General features: G+C 43.3%; 1 protein-coding gene across 2 annotated transcripts in view; it reads left to right on the top strand.

The window, feature by feature from the left end:
- Window positions 1-19,893, top strand: part of RFX4 (regulatory factor X4) — a 93,397-nt gene that overhangs the window by 14,023 nt on the left and 59,481 nt on the right. Inside the window, exons 2-5 of one of the 2 annotated variants that reach the window (XM_060164702.1) lie at window positions 770-831; window positions 4,901-5,114; window positions 6,573-6,650; window positions 13,010-13,173. In XM_060164702.1, the coding sequence (XP_060020685.1) occupies window positions 770-831; window positions 4,901-5,114; window positions 6,573-6,650; window positions 13,010-13,173 (518 nt within the window). Of the gene's footprint in view, window positions 1-769; window positions 832-3,231; window positions 3,327-4,900; window positions 5,115-6,572; window positions 6,651-13,009; window positions 13,174-19,893 lie in introns of those variants that run through there. The other variant, XM_060164701.1, reaches the window with a different exon arrangement.

Here is a 19,893-nt window from a genome sequence, read left to right as displayed (position 1 = left end):
CTCGTGGAGCTTATGTTCAAGTGGGGGGAGATGTGAAATAAGCCCTCAGAGAGTAAGCGAGCGAGACAACTGCGGAGAGTGCCGAGAGGAGGACAGAAAGCAGGGTCGCATGCTGGGGTGCTGCATGTGTTACTCTGCACCCGCTGGTCAGAGAAGGCCTCTGGGCAGAGGGACCTTGCCCAGAGGCCCGAATGTTGTAGGAGAAGGAGCTAATCTGGTGACGACCTGGGTGAGATTGCATTCCTGATGGAGAGAGCTGCAGTACAAAGACCCCCAGTGGGGGGAGGAAGCCTGGCATGTTTCAGGAACAGGGAAAAAATAAAATAAAAAGCAAGCCAGTGTGGCTGGGATGCAGTGAGGAAGGGCGAGAGTCGGAGGAGAGGAAGGCCAGGAGGCAAGCAGGGACCGGGTTACAGAGGCTGAGGTGGGGGTGAGTACCAGGTGCAGCGGAAGCCTTTGGAGGGCTGTAAACGGGGGTAACAGGTTCTGGATGAAAGCGTACACTGCCTACGTTGTGAGGAGGGGGGTGAAGCCCAGAGCGGCCAAGTGAGAACCCCCTGAGGATCCAGAGCCCCACCGTCACTCAGGTGCTCCCCCCCCCCGGCGTCCCCAGCACCAGTGGTCTTCTCGGGTTCCTCTTGGACTCCTAATAAGTCATCTCAACCAAGGGTCTGTGTTTTCCTTCATTCTTTAGATTGCTGTTTGTAAACTCCGGCACTGTGCTCCCAGCTTTTCCCAGCGCGTAACTGATTCTTGTGTTGACTTACAGATCATAAGGCAGCAGTTTCCTCAGTTAACCACCAGAAGACTCGGGACCCGAGGACAGTCAAAGTAAGCACCGACAGCCCTTCCACCTGCAGAGTGCATGTCCACGGGCCTCCAGTCAGGTCGGGACCCCAGGCCTTTCATCCTGAGCTCAGTCCACAGGCCTGGGGGGGAAGTCTGTGGCTGGCGGGAGTGGCCCCCTCTCCCAGGAGCCCCGAGAGCAAGGCCGTCCAAAAGTCCAGCTGCTTTAAGGAATCCGACATGGTGCCACCCTGCCTTCAGTTGTTTTTGTGAAAGAGTCTTGGGCGTTCTTTAAAAGGAGCGCCTTGTGGTTTCTTGACCAATCTCCAGGTTACTTGGATTGTTTTGGTCAACAAACTCTCTACTCTGACAGTATCCAGTCTGCCAGAGAAGCAACCCTGTACCAATCCCTGCAAGGGAGATGGGGTGGAAAGCTCCAGCCATGCTGTGGTACCCAGGATGTACTGCTTCCCATTCATCCATTCGGAACCAACCAACCAACCAATGTTTGCTTCACATTTTCTGCATGTCAGATAAATGGTGCTAAGTGCTGGGGACACACGAGCAAACAGGTTTCCGTCCTCCTGGATGGAACATGTATTCTCCAGGGGAAGACAGACAAAAATGATCATCAGATTGTGAAGAGGGTTGTCCTAGAGAATAACAAAAGGTTGGTCTGGTTTAGAGAGGGTAGCCCTGGAAGGGCTTACTGAGGAGGTGACCCGAGGAGTGAGAGGCTGTGTGGATGCCTGTCTGCCAGGTGAGAGTCAACGGGAAGGGACTCTGCCTATTTAGCCCAGGCTTCACTAAAATCTGGATTTATAGAGACTTGCCTCGAAGGGTGTTTCAAAAGACTGTTGTAAGTGACTAGGTGTTCCATGAAGAAGGTCTGTTGGCCATGTAAGTTTGGTAAGCACTGCGCTAAACAGGGTCCTTTATGCAGGACTTGTCAGAACCTTTATTATACTACTGTACACCGTGATTCCACTAGAGGGTGCCTTATTATGCAGCATTTCTAAACGTTTTTACCATGCTGAGTAGCAGATCAACACATACTGACTTATAAAATAATGAAACTTTTTGTTAAAAAACAACCACCACATAGGACTTGTAAGACTTGTCACTAAAAATGTTTCAAAAGCAGCAATGTCCAATACTGCCCCCTGACTCTACCCCTGGCCATCCCCAGGCAGCACATTCCCATCCTCCAAGGGTGGGTTTAACTTTGGAGCCAAATTAGGTAAAGAAAGTGGAAAGTGGACAGTCAAACTGGGGAAAACCCTTTGTAGTAAAGTTCTGAAAATAAACGAGGCTCATTTTTTTCATGTGGCTCAGAAGCTCTGGGGGCAATTTCCAAAGAGACTTACAGAAAATTTTTGAGCAAGGGACATTTTGGAATAAATTTCTAATAATTTTTCAGGGTGACTCCTCTCATGAACAAATCTCATTCATAATGAAAAATTCCAGTATTTGTTTAAAAATGAGCTTTCAGCCCTGGTAAGAGTATAGAGTAGAAAACCCAGATTCTTCCTTATTTGTTTGCTGGTGAGCGCGGTGGTTGGCACACAAGGGCAAATCAATCCACAGAGAAGCGGATGGTTGGAAGACTCTTGAATGAATGGAAAGGAATTATTTTTCTCCAGCTTATGGTCTTTTTAGAGTCACTGGCTCCAATACATTGTTGCCATTTCTGAGATAAAAGTGTACAAATAGATAGTAAAGATAGATAGATAGTAAAGACAGGCAGTAAAAGTAGTAAAGATAGAACAGCATGGTTTCCCATCCTGCATAAGTTTGGAGAAAGTTTCCTTCGGTCTACATGTAAGAGCCTGCTTTTGTTTTTTTGTTTTCTTTTTCTTTAACCTAGAGGTTGGCAAATTGGGCAATATCTTCTTTAAAAATTCAGTTTCATTGTATCCTCTCCATAAGGATCCTCCAAGGTTGGTCTCACCTTCAACCAATTGAAAGGTAATAAGAAGCTCTAGTCTCCAACATGCCATTTGGCCTTTTAGAGAAAATCCCTCAGCAAATTTACTTGGACAGAATAAATTGGGGGGGCAGGGGGCTGATGGAGAGTGTGTTGACGTGCCTTACAGACCTGAAATAGAAACCTGAGAGGTGGTCAGAGCACTAGCTTCGCTGCAGTTGCCAATTCTAGCAACATACAGTCTGAAAAATCAAGAAGCAGTCTGATCTGAACATGTTATTACTAGCTTGATCTTAAGAAAGTGTAAGGGGGGACTTTGTAAAGTTAGGGAGGCGTGTCATAACTGCCCTCCCGCCTGGAGGGGCTTCGAGAGCAAATGGAACCCGCCCCCACCCCCACTACCAAAGGAGTGCCCTCCAGGTGGAAAGGCAGTTATGACAGTTGGGAAGTAGAAGGCGTAGAAGACAGAGATCAGCTCAACACAAAGAGGAACTTTCTGATCACTGCACCAACCTAAAATGAACTGGGCTACCTTCGGAGGGTCTGAGTGCTTCATCCCAGGAGGCATTCAGATAGAGGCGAGATGCCCACTGAGCAGAAGTATCACAGAATGGTATCAGGAGTGAAGGGGGAGCGGGGAAAGGGGAGGTTACCTGTGCTCAGCTCTCCTCTCCCTGGGAAGCCTCTCCCAGAACTCAGACTGCTTTCTCTGTTGTATTATCTCGTGACTGTCACCACCATATCTCCATGAGTAGAAAAGAGTAGTTAATACGTTGTACAGCATTTCTGAAAGTGAGGTCCATGAATTACTTACATTAGTATTGCCATGTGATCGTAAAAATCCACTCTGGATCTGCTAAATCAGAATCTTTGGAAGCAGGGCCTGGGGGTCTGTATTTTAATATGTTTTGTAGGTGATTCTTAGTAGTAGTAAAATTTGACAGTCACTGGCTCAGCGCTTAAAAGCACTTTTAGAGGTTCAAATCCTGCCTCTACTGCTTACTCACTATATGATCTTGGGTGTGTTACTTAAATTCTCTGGGTCTTAGTTTCCTAGTCTGTAATATGGGGATAATAATTAGTTCTAGCCTCCCAGGGGTTTTGTGAGATGAAACCGGGCAATGTGTGTAAAGCACTTAGTACCTTGTTAGCTGCTGTGTTAGAATAGTAGGTAATGGCGGTCTCATAGAGCCAGGAACGTACTGCAGGGGCCTAACCCAGCAGGCTTGCTGATCTCAAATGGATGTGCCTCAGAATTATCTGTGGTGCTCATTTCAGTGCTGATTCTCAGCCCTTATTCCCTGTCCTGAATCCTTAGGTCTGGGAAGGGGCCTTGGAATCTGTATTTTTATTACAGTCCATAAGTGGCTCTGACAAACATTAAAGTTTGTAACACCACCATGTGGTGTGTTTTCTTAGTGTAGCACAGTGGCTCTGTAGTCAAACCTGCTTCCTCCCCTAAACAGCTGTATGACCTTGAACAAATTACTTAAGCTTTCTTGCCTCCATTTTCTCATCTGTAGAAAGATTATAATAATCCCCGTTTCATAGAATTATTTTACAAATTAATGTATGTAAAGCACTTTCCAAAGTGCCCAGCACATAGCAAGTGTTCAATAGATTGTAGCTAAAACCCAAACAAAATGCAACCTCCATCCCTCATTAGTCTTAATTGAAAACATTGCTGTTATTAAGCCCATTCTGAGTTAATAAAAGGTCCTGGTCTTTGTCTTACATTCAGTGTCAACTGAGACACTGAGTTTATCCTTTTTAAGATATAGTTCTTTAAGACTGCCATTTATTGATTAAGAAAAACATAGACCAAATGAATTTTTGTTGGTGGTACAGTTAACAGTCATAAACACACTCTTCTTCTTGGGTCCGTGTATATAAGAGATTAAGTACAAATGGAAATTTTTTTATCCCACTTTCTGCTTTGCAAAGTATTTGACTTAACATTTTCTGTAGGAGGCAATTTTGGTTATTTTTACCTGTCTGATTGATGGCTGGCAACACGGAACTTTGGTTTAATTCTAGACTTCCAACATGTTGAGCCTTGCAGAGGAGTTAACTCTTCTAGCTCAGGGAGGATGGGTCCAGCCGTCTTTGGCCTTGGGCTCCCGCGGCTCAGGAACCTCCACCTGATGAGGGTGCATGTGGGTCTCTCTCTCTTCCTTTGTGGCCCAGGTATCATTACTACGGCATTGCGGTGAAGGAAAGCTCCCAATATTATGATGTGATGTATTCCAAGAAAGGAGCCGCCTGGGTGAGCGAGACGGGCAAGAAAGAAGTGAGCAAACAGACGGTGGCATATTCACCCCGGTCCAAACTTGGAACATTGCTGCCAGAGTTTCCAAATGTCAAAGATCTAAATCTGCCGGCCAGTCTGCCAGAGGAGAAGGTGACCACGTCTGAAGTGTTGCTGGGAGTGGGTGGTTTCTCTCTCTCTCTCTCTCTCTCTCTCTCTCTTTTTCTCTCACACACCACAGCACACACACACACACACACACACACACACACACACACACTTTTATTACAAAATGGTGAGTTTAAAAATATAAAGATAGAAATCAGATTCAAGTATGGACTTTAGTTGACAATAACAATGTATCCGTGTTGGTCCATTAGTTGTGACAAATGTTCCATCCTAATGCAAGATGTTAACGGTAGCGGTAACTGGGTTTGAGCTATAAGGGAACTGCCTGAACTATCTTCAAAACTGTACTACAACCCAGTACTATTCTAAAATTAAAAGTTTCTATCTCTCTACCTATCTATCTTACTTACCTTCCTGCCCATCAATGATGTTGCACTGTCTCATTTCACAAAGGGCCCCCTCCTCTGGATTGCTTTTATATAGGATAAAGTTTATTTTCCCATGTGCTGCAGAGGATGTGGTGAAATTATAGTCCCATAGACAAAGAAGATTTTATAGGTATAGTGAATCGGATAGTTTGGGCCATAGGGTATTGGGAAGAAATAATTGGAAACACAAATTTGGAGACTTTCCCCTGGGTGGTCACATCCTAATGCACCTACCTTGTGCTGCCCAGTGTGCCGGTAGGTGACGACTTTCTACGTATCGCACTGGGTTGCAGTGGTGAATGAGACTTGAGTCCTGCTCTCAGGAAGCTTACAGTTGAGCAGGGAGACAGATGCTTGCACGAGCAAACTAAGTTTATAGAAAGCATATATCTGGGTTCTAAAACAAAAAGAATACCTGAAAAGAATGCTTTAAATCTAAGAACTAGATAAATCCTTATTTTTTCTCAAATTTGCTTTCTTGCTCAACAAACTGCCTGTACCATTGCTTTAAAATTCTTAGTTAAATGGAGCTGGAGATGCAATTCTTCTGCTAAGCAGATGCTAGAGAATTTCCAAATGTCTTTTTGTGATTTGGGCAAAAGCACCTCTTCTTATGAGTACATGCTGGGTTTTAACTTTTCAGTATCTCAGCTGATGAGAATTTAATTCGGTAGGCCTCTGCTATGTGCCAGGTACTGTACTAAATGCTGGATACACAAGCATGAATAATACGCTATTTTTATTTTCCCAGAGTCCACAGTTTCAGGGGGTGGAGATGGGGCAGAGAGAGAAACCCATGCTTTCCATACCACAGGGTGAGTGCTCTGAGGGAGAAACACACTCAGGTGTTATGGGAGCACAGAGGAGGGAGCTGAGAGTCAGCAGGCCCCACCTAGTGAAAATGAGTTTTGTCTGGGTCTTGCAGGATGAGTAGGAATTAGGCGAATTTCCTCCCCTCCACATAGAATAAATGACTTGAAATTGAAATTCCAAGGGCAGAAGTAACACGTATTAATGTATGCCTTTATTGTTGATCCCTCCTCACCCCTCACAGGTTTCTACCTTTATTATGATGTACAGAACACACTGTCAGAGAATACTGGACACTGTAATAAGAGCCAACTTTGATGAGGTAGGTCAACAAGTGTTGAGCTGTGAATACTCTGCATTAAAATATTATGATAACACGAACTTCTATTTCATGAGCTCCCTGCTAGTTGCCAGGCCTCTGGAAGCCCTTGATGTACATTAGCTCATTTAATCCTCACAGTGATCCTAGGAAGCAGGCATTGTTACTATCCCATTTTACAGATTCTCTGTGTGAACAGCAGTTGGCATGGCTTTTTACTTGCTCTGTCTAGTGAACTGCATCCTGCCCAGTTGGCCTCCTGGGAACACAGTTTTGCCAAGGTATCATTACACCCAGAATTATACATTCAGAAAAACGAAAGGAAAGCTGTTCTTTATTTTTGATTTAACCTTTTCCTGAGGCTCTTCCGCTTCAGTGCATTTGGAGCTGGTTACCCTCCATTCTCAAGGTCTGGTCCCCGTGTCCATCTCACACTGCCGGTAGGGCCATCTTTGAATACAAACAATCTAAGAATTTCATTTCATATTTAGTTAAAAATATTACAGTTAAGGAATGGGGAGGAGAAATAAGGGAGGATTGAAGCACTGGTTATATAACCAAAGAGACAATAAAATCTTCTTGCCTAAAATGCCATCCAAAAGAATCTTCCAACAGGATGGCAGGAAACCGCACATTTCACCCCATAAACCTGAGGCCTTTCTGTTGAAAGAAAATGGCTTTCAGGCAGGAAAAAAAAAAAACTAAACTAAACCAAAGACACCACCCTGAGATCAGGTGTGGGCATTCAATTTCAGGGAAGATAACCCAGGCTCTACAGGGGCTATAAAAATCAGTAGTTATTGGTGAAAAAGATGCTGGAGATTCCCTTTTTGTGTGTTTTAGGGGGGCATGTGCTGTTGGAGATGGAGGGGAAGAGGATGAGGTAAGGCAGTGAATGCTTGTTGAGCACTTGCCGGTACTTGCGCACCTTGTTTACTGTTCCCTCAGGAGCCCAGTGTAGCAGCGGTACCACCGTATGTGAGCTGTCGCTTGGTTCTTAGACATGGCTCCAGGAGAGGTGGCAGCGTGTTGGCAGAGAAGGACTATTCTTCCTGCTCTTGACTTTCATCCACTAGATTCTTAAATTCCCCAAATTCCTTGAGTGACCGTTTACGTGGAATTATTTTCTTTTTAAAGAAAGCAAACTCACTGCTTTCTCTCGTATTGTAGTTTGGCTATGTCTCACAAATCAAAGACAGTGCACTGAGATCTGGGCAAACCATGACTCATGTCTGGTTAAGACAACACTGGCTTCTGTAACAGATAAGCCCCAAGTCTTAACACAGTGAGACAATACGTGTCACAATCCAACGTGGACGCCCTTGGTTGGAAGGCTGGTTTCTGGGGGTGGTTCAGGGACCCAGGCTTCTTCTACCTTGTGGCCACACCCTGCCCTAGAGCCTTGGAGTCCCCTGTTCAGCTGATGGATGGGGAAAAGGATTACAGGGACGACATCCCCTTTCTTAACCTTGTCAGCCCAGAAATAAAATGCATCACTTTTGCCCATAGTCTATTGGCAAGAGCTGGTCTCACAGCCCCACCTTGAGGTAAGGGGAGCTGGGAAGTGTGGCCCCTCACTGGGCGGCAGCTTACACTACTGGAGAAGAGGAGCTCTGGTGGATAGCTGTCCCTCTCTGCCACAAAAGTACTAACAACAAAACTGGTGACAGTCCTCCCTTATGTTCATATCTAGCTTTATACATCTCAAAACTTGATCATCATCTCACTTCACTGAATTCCATTCATCAGTTCCAACACTTGTTGGGCATCTAATGGTGCCATATGCTGCTCTAGCCCCCAGAAATGGGGTGACAGGACACGGTCTTGAGGGAAAAAAAAGGCACGCACACCAGCAATTAGGATGCAGAATACATGGTCCAGAAACCTTGTGAGGGCTTGAGTGCTCCTGCAGGAAAAGTGCTAGACTCGGAGCTTAGGCTTGGATTCAAGACGTGGCTCAATTCCTCATCCTAGAAACGAAGATAAAAATATCATCCCTGCCTATCCAGTTCACAGGATTACTGGAAGGAGGAGATGAGACAATGCCTGGTAAAAGGTCATACAAATGCTTGCTCTCGTCAGATACGTCAACCAGAGAGTTAAGAGAGGTCGCACAGTTGGTTAGATCTTTGTCACCTAACACTGCTGGTCCAGTATTTCTTTCTACCCCTGGGCAGGGGTATTTGGTGGCCGTTTTTGAGATGGCTGATCGAGATGTTGTTCATTCTACCCAAACACGAAAGAATGAAGGGGGGTATTTTACCTCTGATGGGCATGGCTTTCTCTTACAGCTGAGAAAAGTCATTGGTAAATAAATGGTGGATGCATCTGGTACACTTTGATGGTGTAGTTTGTTTCAGGTCTTCAAGATCTTTAATATCCATTGAGGTCACAATGTAGACTAGTATTACAATCTTACATTATCTTATTGTTTGCTTGTTCATTGTTTGTCTCCTACCACCACCATGGAAGCCCTTGAGGGCAGGGACCTTGTTTGTCTTGCTTACTACTGTATCCAGGTCAATTATACTCTCAGGCTCTCAGTAAATGTTTCTTGGGTGGGTGAGTGGATGGATGGATGGATGGATGGGTGGATGGGTGGATGGATGGAAAACCGCCACAGACTTATAGCATTGTCAGGCAAGCACAAAGAGTCCAAGTCTGCATGTAGGGGACTTGCTGCAAAGCCTTCTCCAAACTACATTGCACAGAGAGCTGTAAAATCCAGATAGTCCTGTGTTTGATCCCAAATTCACCACTTTCTAGCCTGTGACCTTGAGCAAGGTACTTAACCTCTCTGAGCCTCAATTTCTTTTTCTGTAAAATGGAGATAATAACTATATCTACCTCACAGTAAAATTGTGATGATTACATGGAAATTGTATAGATAAAGTGTCTGATTTCAAACTCAGAGCATAATACGTGGTAGGTATTTTGGTAGTTATTGTTTTGTCAAGTTCCTTTTAACACTGTAGCAATTAAGTACCCATGACTGGAAGTCATCAGATATGTTTCCACAAGGTGCCAATATATTAGGAATGAACTAAACATAGGCATGGAAAAGAAATAGAAAACTTACTTAGGTATTCTTAAGGAAATCATCTCCTGATACTTCATTGAACAGAGAGAAAAAGGGCTGGGAGTTCAAGGGACTAAAGTAGATAATCCAGGAAACTTGGTTTAAATAATCATTTTCAATCATTTACCCCTGATTCGCCCACCATTTATGCTTGCAAGGAGTGAGGAGAACTTTTCCCTTCTGTCTAATTATGTTTCCATTTGTTAAATGCCTTCATCATGCCAGGCATCTTACAAGTTATCTTATTTCATCCTACTGATAGGCAGACACCATCTCCATTTTGTAAAGGCTGGTAACTCTCATATTTGTATATTCGTTTAGTCCGAGCTCCAGATTCAAATGACTTGCCGTCTAACTTACGGTGGTCTAATCAGAGCTCTGATTTTCACTCCCAGATTTGTTCTTCCCAAGTCTTAGATTGCCACTACCACACACAATTGCTCAAACCACAAACCTCGGTTCTTCTTTTCCCCTCACGCTTCATATCTAGTCTGTCAGGAGGTCCTGTTGGCTCAGCCTGCTGATATGAACACTGTGTCTGTCCATTTCACCCCTGACTTCCAAGTATCAGCCCTTGAGCTTTACACTGTTCTCCCTCCTTTTTTTTCCTTCTCACTCTGAGGAACTAGTCCACTGGACATTAAATGCTCTTAAATGCAGAGTAGGAAGGGAGGTCAAAACTGGATAATATGCCCTCTACAAAGGCTGCCCTGGTACCAGGACTGATCAGGGCTCCCTGTGCCACTTGAACAGACTTGAAAAAGACAGATGGCTGCTAATGAGAGTGACTTTCTACAGATTTGTTTTAATGTACACAGCAGCTAATGTTTGCCAGAATTTCTGCTGGAAATTGACTACTCATAAAAAAAAAAAAAAAAAAGAGTAGGGCTACATGCAAGGAGAGCTTAGAAAGGCAGATGAATTCAGAATCTACCAAATACTAGGAATCAACTGGGCAATGCTTATTCAGAGTTGGAAGGACAGGCAGGGAGGTCCAGGACCTGGCCAGAGGCCAGTGCCCAGGGATGAGATGGGATCCGGAGACAGCAGAGGGTTGTCTGGAGGGTAAGCACCTTGTCTAAGAGATGTGGCCACCTCCAGGCCCAAGGCGGCCAGCAGTCAGCCACCAGGTGTCCCAATAAGAACAGGAACCTTGACAGGTGAGCAGAGCCACCATGGGGATCCTGGCTGGGTGACGCTCAGAAACGTAGGCAAGGGTGTCTCAAATGTCTTAGGGCAGTGCACTGATTTCTTGGGCCTCATGGTTGTAGTGCCTCCATGATACAAATAATAATAATAGTAATAATAATAGCAGCTAACCTTTATTGAGCATTTACTATGTGCCAACCACTGTAATAAGTACTTTTTAGGAATCTTTACCAAAATCTAGTAAATACTACTTTTATTCCCATTTCACAGGTAAAGAAACTGAGGCATAGAGATATTATACCCCTAGTTGGTAGTGGTGACAGGATTAGAACCCTGGAAGGCAGGCTTTACTCATTTGGATTTTTTTTGTTGGTTTTAATTTTCAATCTCATTGTAAACTTTGCAATATTTTCACTCTCGTGGAATTAACAGAACTGTGACTTTGAGTTTCATAATTTACAAACCTGACCTCCTTTACCACTTTGATCCTGTTTTTGGAAATTGCCATTTTCCCTCTAGGAAGTCAGGGGGCATGCTTTTCTCCTCATTCCTCACCCCCAAAGGCTCCCATCCAGTGTTTACGCTGGGAATTCCAGCCTGGCCGTGGGGATCAGGGAATTCTGTCCATCCGAGACTGAGCTCAGGTCACCAAGCTGGGGTCAGAGGAAGCCTGGTCAAAGGAAAGTAAGACCCTACTTCTAAGAGGGGCTTGGAGGACAACTGCAGGTCCCCAGGCTGGGGCAGAAAGCTGGGATGTGGGCAGCAGTCCAAGAAGAGGCATAGGTCTCAGGAATGGGGAAGAAGCCCACGTGAAGAGCAAACTAGCCACTAGACTGATTTGTGAAAAGACAAATTCATCCATTCCCTGACTTGCTGTCTGGCTTTGGACAAATAAGTTAATGTCTCTACACAATGGGAGCAGTGATCCTAAGCTGTAGTATTAACTGAGAGAACCTGTGCTAAGTTCCTGACGTATAGTAGCACTCAATAAATACATAACGCTGACACCATTAACAATACCACCTCCAAAGTGTTAGACTTGGGTACTAAATGACCTCCTGCCTTGGGTCAGGATCGTTTTGGGGAACCAGGGATGTGGGAAGTGCTGTACACAAGGGTTCAGGAGTGCCCATCTGTGGAGGAAAGAAAGATACATAGTACAGGAACCAAGTTGAGCTTGTAAGAATTCACAAAACTTCAATTATTTGTGCCCTAACTTTAAGATGGGTCACTCCTCAGTGTTAGCCAAAGTCTAGGTATCTTTAGTGTTATTATATGTACCAGATACCCATCTTCTACCGTGTCACTTCCCTTCCCTTATCTTGTCCCACCCCCCACCCGCTCTCTCCCTCACCTCCAACTCAGACCCTGGAAGATACAGGGGTAGGGGGCCTGCTCTCCTCGTATTAATAACAATAACTCCATTTTGAGTGCCCGCTAGATTTCTGTCCTGTGCTAGTGGTTGGGCTTGGGTGTCCTCGTACCTTACTGTCCAGATGGCACCGTCTAGCGTCCCATAATGACGCTAGCCAGCCAAGGCTGCACCAAGGGCTCTTTGAGAAAGTGCTCGAATTTGGCCACGAAGAGGCCTTTGCACTTTATCCGTTTTGGGGGCGCACAAGATTGTATCAGGAGACTTCTGTCTGTGACACCTACTCTTCTTCCTCCTAGACACAGTCCTCTTACCAGCAACTCGCACAATGTTCCCTTCCTTTCCAGAACACCCTGGGGTCCCCGAGGCACCAACAGGCCCAAAGAATAGTTGTAGTGCTCTGAGCTTTTTAGAAGCAACATCCCACCTTCCCTTTCTTAAACTTTTTACCCAGACCACGCTCAGCATGAAGGGGCAGATGGGTTAACTTGCTACTGCTCTCTCCCAGGGCAGGATAGACCCCAGGCTGCCAGGCCAAGTGCTTCTCTAGCAGGGGGCATGCACCCAGACGGGCAGGGTGAGGACTTGGGACAGGAGGACCTTCCGGGGCCTCGTAAGCCACCCAGGCTGGGACGGCCTCTGCTGCTGCAAGGGGAGAAGGGAATAGCGCTGTGGACTGGGCTGGCCTTGGCTGAGTCCCGGGGCTCTGCTCGGAGGGCCTTGTGTAACCTCAACGGTTCTTCTCTCTGTGGGTTGATACAGGTTCAAAGTTTCCTTCTGCACTTTTGGCAAGGAATGCCGCCCCACATGCTGCCCGTGCTGGGCTCCTCCACGGTGGTGAACATCGTCGGCGTGTGTGACTCCATCCTCTACAAAGCTATCTCTGGAGTGCTGATGCCCACTGTGCTGCAGGCATTACCTGACAGGTGGGCACGCTTCTTCTCATATCCCCTCATGGCTGGTCCTCAGCAGGTATTGTTCCTGCTTCTCATTTATTGAATAGAACCATGTACTGTCTGGGGGCCTCCCTTGTAAAGACCATTAATATTGGACTTTAAAATATTAAATTTTATTTATATTTTTGAATATAAATAAAATTTAGTATTTCCAGTATAAATAAAATTTAACATTTTGAACCTCTTGTATCACTCAAAATTCAAAAAGGATGATATGTTACACAGTGAAAAGTCTCCTAATCTTCTTCCCCACATACCCAGGTCCTCTCCCCAGAGCATCAAATACAGTCATTTTCTTAGGGCCCCGTCCGGATCTGCTATGCACATGTAGCCAGTGCATGACATATACTTTTTCTTACTCAAATGATGACATACTACATGTGCTGTTCTATACCTTGTTTCAAAAAAACAAGTCTTGGAGATTGTGTTGGGCAGCTTCTGTGCCCCTTCAGATGCAGGCTCCGCTGTGTTCTGCTGCCTTCTGCCCGGTGAGGGGTAGGTGGGGAGGGTGGACTGCATGGAACTCCTTACGGGGCTCCCTTTCCCTCTGGCTTCCAGCCCTGATCAGCTGGTGGTGGGGAGGGGGTCAGAAGGGACATCAAAGGGAGGGAGGAGAGTGAAGTCAGGAGATTGCCTCCCTACCTCCCTCCCTATGAGGTCACCCCCCGCTGGCCACGTACCTCCACTGGGCTCTGCTGCCTTCCAGGCCGCCTCTCTCCCTCCAGGTTGTCCTTTCGTCATGAGGTGGATGAGAGCCTGCTGACCCTAACCCCTGGTTGCAGCGGTCACCTTTATGGGTTCTCCTATGCCTATCCACGCCTTTATGACTTGTCCCTTATAAACAAACTCTAGTGTTTTGAGTGGCATCTGTTTCCTGTTGGGACTGCTACAGAGAGCATTTTACATCAGTCTATAAAGAGGTGTTTTTTTTCTTTTTCACACCTGCATATTGTTCCTCTGTGTTGAGTCAAATTATTTGTCTTGATGTTTCCAGTCTTGTCCTATTACAATGCTGTGATGAATGATGTTTTTAGTACATTCTTTTCCGTGGTGCAGTTTGTTAGTTTCCTAGGGCTGCAATAACCAAGTACCACAAACTGGGTGGCTGAAAACAACAAACGTATTCCCTCACAGTTCTGGAGGCCACAAGTCTAAAATCAAGTGGTTGTCAGGGTTGGTTCTTTGCAGAGACTTTGAGGGAGGATCTGATCTGTGCCTCTCTCACAGCTTCTCATGGGTGCCGTCTATCCTTGGCTTGTAGCTGCATCACTCCAGTCTCTGCCTCCCATCTTCACATTGATTCCCACTCTGTGTCTTGCTGTCTCCCGTAAGGACACTTGTCACTGGATTTGAGGCCCACCCAGTTAATCCAAGGTTTCATCTCAAGATCCTTAATTTAAGCATATCCACAAAGGCCCTTTTATCATATAAGGTCAACTTCACGGGTTCCAATTGGACGTATTATGGGGGGGAACAACCCTTCATCCTACTACATAGAGTATATGTGCAGGATAAATTCCTAAAGGGCTGAATTCCTGGTTCAAAGGGTCTGTGACTTAAACTTGTCTCAGTGAGGTTTTAATTTGCATTTATCTTATTACGAATGGAGTTGAATATCTCTTCATGTCTCTAAGAGTGATTTCTATTTCTTTCCCATGAACTCTCTGTTCTTATCCTTTGACTATTTTTCTATTTGATGTTTTTCTCATTGATTTCTTTTTTTAAATTTTATTTTATTTATTTTTTTATACACCAGGTTCTTATTAGTTATCCACTTTATACATATTAGTGTATATATGTCAATCCCAATCTCCCAATTCATCACACCACCACCACCACCACTTTCCCCACTTGGTGTCCGTACGTTTCTTCTCTGCATCTGTGTCTCAATTTCTGCCCTGCAGACGAGTTCATCTGTACCATTTTTCTAGGTTCCACATATATGCGTTAATATACGATATTTGTTTTTCTCTTTCTGACTTACTTCACTCTGTATGACAGTCTCTAGATCCATCCACGTCTCTACAAATGACCCAATTTCGTTCTCTTTTATGGCTGAGTAATATTCCATTGTATATATGTACCACAACTTCTTTATCCATTCGTCTGTGGACGGGCATTTAGGTTGCTTCCATGACCTGGCTATTGTAAACAGTGCTGCAATGAACATTGGGGTACATATGTCATTTTGAATTGTGGTTTTCTCTGGGTATAGGCCAAGTAGTGGAATTGCTGGGTCATATGGTAATTCTATTTTTAGTTTTTTAAGGAACCTCCATACTGTTCTCCATAATGGCCGTATCAATTTACATTCCCACCAACAGTGCAAGAAGTTTCCCTTTTCTCCCCACCCTCTCCAGCATTTGTTGTTTGTATATTTCCTGATGATGCCCATTCTAACTGGTGTGAGGTGATACCTCATTGTGGTTTTGATTTGCATTTCTCTAATTATTAGTGATGTTGAGCAGCTTTTCATGTGCTTCTTGGACATTTGTATATCTTCTTTGGAGAAATGTCTATTTAGGTCTTCTCCTCACTTTTGGATTGGGTTGTTTGTTTTTTTCATGTTGAGCTGCATGAGCTTTTTATATATATTGGAGATTAATCCTTTGTACGTTGATTCGTGTGCAAATATTTTCTCCCATTATGAGGGTTGTTTTCTTTTTTTTTTTGCTTTTTTTTTTGTGGTATGCGGGCCTCTCACTGTTCTGGCCTCTCCCATTGCGGAGCACAGGCTCCGGACACGCAGGCTCAGCGGCCATGGATCACGGGCCTAGCCGCTCCACGGCACGTGGGATCTTCCCGGGCTGGGGCACGAACCCGTGTCCCCTGCATCGGCAGGCAGACTCTCAACCACTGCGCCACCAGGGAAACCCGAGGGTTGTTTTTTTGTCTTATTTGTAGTTTCCTTAGCTGTGCAAAAACTTTTAAGTTTCATTAGGTCCCATTTGTTTATTTTTGTTTTTATTTCCATTACTCTAGGAGGTGGATCAAAAAAAGATCTTTCTGTGATTTATGTCAAAGAGTGTTTGTTCTTCCTATGTTTTCCTCTCAGAGTTTTATAGTATCCGGTCTTACATTTAGGTCTCTAATCCATTTTGAGTTTATTTTTGTGTATGGTGTTAGGGAGTGTTCTAATTTCACTCTTTTACATGTAGCTGTCCAGTTCTCCCAGCACCACTTACTGAAGAGACTGTCGTTTCTCCATTGTATATCCTTGCCACCTTTGTCATAGATTAGTTGACCATAGTTGCATGGGTTTACCTCTGGGCTCTCTATCCTATTCCATTGATCTATATTTCTGGTTTTGTGTCAGTACCATACTGTCTTGATTATGGTAGCTTTGTAGTATAGTCCGAAGTCCGGGAGCCCAATTCCTCCAGCTCCATTTTCTTCCTTCAAGACTGCTTTGGCTATTTGGGGTCTTTTGTGTCTCCATACAAATTTTAAGATCTTTTGTTCTAGTTCTGTAAAAAATGCCATTGGTAATTTGATAGGGATTACACTGAATCTGTAGATTGCTTTGGTAGTATAGTCATTTTCACAGTATTGCTTCTTCCAGTCCGAGAACATGGTATATCTCTCCATCTGTTTGTATCATCTTTAATTTATTTCATCACTGTCTTATAGTTTTCTGCATACAGGCCATCTGTCTCCCTAGGTAGGTTTATTCCTAGGTATTTTATTCTTTTTGTTGCAATGGTAAATGGGAGTGTTTCCTTAATATCTCTTTCAGATTTTTTGTCATTAGTGTATAGGAATGCAAGAGGTTTCTGTGCATTAATTTTGTATCCTGCAACTTTACCAAATTCATTGATTAGCTCTAGTAGTTTTCTGCTGGCATCTTTAGGATTCTCTATGTATAGTATCATGTCATCTGCAAACAGTGACAGTTTTACTTCTTCTTTTCCAATTTGTATTCCTTTTATTTCTTTTTCTTCTCTGATTGCCATGGCTAGGACTTCCAAAACTATGTTGAATAATAGTGGTGAGAGTGGACATCCTTGTCCTGTTACTGATCTTAGAGGAAATGCTTTCAGGTTATCACCATTGAGAATGACATTTGCTGTGGGTTTGTCGTATATGGCCTTTATTATGTTGAAGTAGGTTCCCTCTATGCACACTTCCTGGAGAGTTTTTATCATAAATGGGTGTTGAATTTTGTCAAAAGCTTTTTCTGCATCTATTGAGATGATCATACGGTTTTTATTCTTCAGTTTGTTATTATGGTGTATCACATTGATTGATTTGCGTATATTGAAGAATCCTTGCATCCCTGGGATAAATCCCACTTGACCATGGTGCATGATCCTTTTAAGGTGTTGTTGGATGCAGTTTACTAGTATTTTGTTAAGGATTTTTGCATCTATATTCATGAGTGATATTGGTCTGTAATTTTCCTTTTTTGTAGTATCTTTGTCTGGTTTTGGTATCAGGGTGATGGTGGCCTCATAGAATGAGTTTGGGAGTGTTCCTTCCTCCGCAATTGTTTGGAAGATTTTGAGAAGGATGGGTGTTAGCTCTTCCCTAAATGTTGGATAGAATTCACCTGTGAAGCTATCTGGTCCTGGGCTTTTGTTTGTTGGAAGATTTTTAATCACAGTTTCAATTTCATGCCTTGTGATTGGTCTGTTCGTATTTCCTATTTCTTCCTGGTTCAGTCTTGGAAGATTATACTTTTCTAAGAATTTGTCCATTTCTTCCAGGTTGTCCATTTTATTGCCACAGAGTTGCTTATAGTAGTCTCTCAGGATGCTTTGTATTTCTGCGATGTCTGTTGTAACATCTCCTATTTCACTTCTAGTTTTAATGATTTGAGTCCTCTCCCTCTTTTTCTTGATGAGTCTGGCTAATGGTTTATCAATTTTATCTTCTCAAAGAACCAGCTTTTAGTTTTATTGATCTTTGCTATTGTTTTCTTTGTGTCTATTTCGTTTATTTCTGCTCTGATCTTTATGATTTCTTTCCTTCTACTAACTTTGGGTTTTGTTTTTTTTTCTTTCTCTATTTCTTTTACGTGTAAGGTTAGATTGTTTATTTGAGATGTTTTTTGTTTCTTAGGTAGGATTGTATTGCTGTAAACTTCCCTCTTAGAACTGCTTTTGCTGCATCCCATAGGTTTTGGATCGTCGTGTTTTCATTGTCATTTGTCTCTAGGTATTTCCTGATTTCCTCTTTGATTTCTTCAGTGATCTCTTGGTTATTTAGTACGTATTGTGTAGCCTCCATGTGTTTATGTTTTTTACATTTTTTTCCCTGTGATTGATTTCTAATCTCATAGCATTGTGGTCAGAAAAGATGCTTGATATGATTTCAGTTTTCTTAAATTTACTGAGGCTTGATTTGTGACCCAAGATGTGATCTATCCTGGAGAATGTTCAGTGCACACTTGAGTAGAAAGTGTAATCTGCTGTTTTTGAATGGAATGTCCTATAAATATCAATTAAATCTATCTGGTCTGTTGTGTCATTTAAAGTTTGTGTTTTGTTATTAATTTTCTGTTTGGATGATCTGTCCATTGGTGTAAGTGAGGTGTTAAAGTCCCCCACTATTATTGTGTTACTGTCGATTTCCTCTTTTATAGCTGTTAGCAGTTGCCTTATGTATTGAGGTGCTCCTATGTTGGGTGTATATATATTTATAATTGTTATATCTTCTTCTTGGATTGATCCCTTGATCATTATGAAGTGTCCTTCCTTGTCTCTTGTAACATTCTTTATTTTAAAGTCTATTTTATCTGATATGAGTATTGCTACTCCAGCTTTCTTTTGATTTCCATTTGCACGGAATATCTTTTACCATCCCCTCACTTTCAGTCTGTATGTGTCCCTATGCCTGAAGTGGGTCTCTTGTAGACAGCATATATATGGGTCTTGTTTTTGTATCCATTCAGCAAGCCTGTGTCTCTTGGTTGGAGCATTTAATCCATTCACATTTAAGGTAATTATTGATATGTATGTTCCTATTACCATTTTCTTACTTGTAATGGGTTTGTTTTTGTAGGTCCTTTTCTTCTCTTGTGTTTCCCACTTAGAGAAGTTCCTTTAGCATTTGTTGTCGAGCTGGTTTGCTGGTGCTGAATTCTCTTAGCTTTTGCTTGTCTGAAAAGCTTTTGATTTCTCCATTGAATCTGAATGAGATGCCTGCCGGGTAGAGTAATCTTGGTTGTAGTTTCTTCTCTTTCATCACTTTAAGTATATCATGCCACTCCCTTCTGGCTTGTAGAGTTTCTGCTGAGAAATCAGCTGTTAACCTTATGGGAGTTCCCTTGTATGTTATTTGTCATTTTTCCCTTGCTGCTTTCAAGAATTTTTCTTTGTCTTTAATTTTTGTTAATTTGATTACTATGTGTCTTGGCATGTTTCTCCTTGGGTTTATCCTGTATGGGACTCTCTGGGCTTCCTGGACTTGGGTGGCTATTTCCTTTCCCATATTAAGGAAGTTTTCGACTATAATCTCTTCAAATATTTTATTGGGTTCTTTCTCTCTCTCTTCTCCTTCTGGGACCCCTATAATGCAAATGTTGTTGCGTTTAATGTTGTCCCAGAGGTCTCTTAGGCTGTCTTCATTTCTTTTCTTTTCTTTTTTCTTTATTCTGTTCTGCAGCAGTGAATTCCACCATTCTGTCTTCCAAGTCACTTATCCGTTCTTCTGCCTCAGTTATTCTGCTATTGATTCCTTCTAGTGTAG

Source organism: Lagenorhynchus albirostris, chromosome 11 (assembly GCF_949774975.1).
Source record: "Lagenorhynchus albirostris chromosome 11, mLagAlb1.1, whole genome shotgun sequence".
Lineage (NCBI taxonomy): Eukaryota > Metazoa > Chordata > Mammalia > Artiodactyla > Delphinidae > Lagenorhynchus > Lagenorhynchus albirostris.
This window is presented reverse-complemented; position numbering and strand designations above follow the sequence as displayed.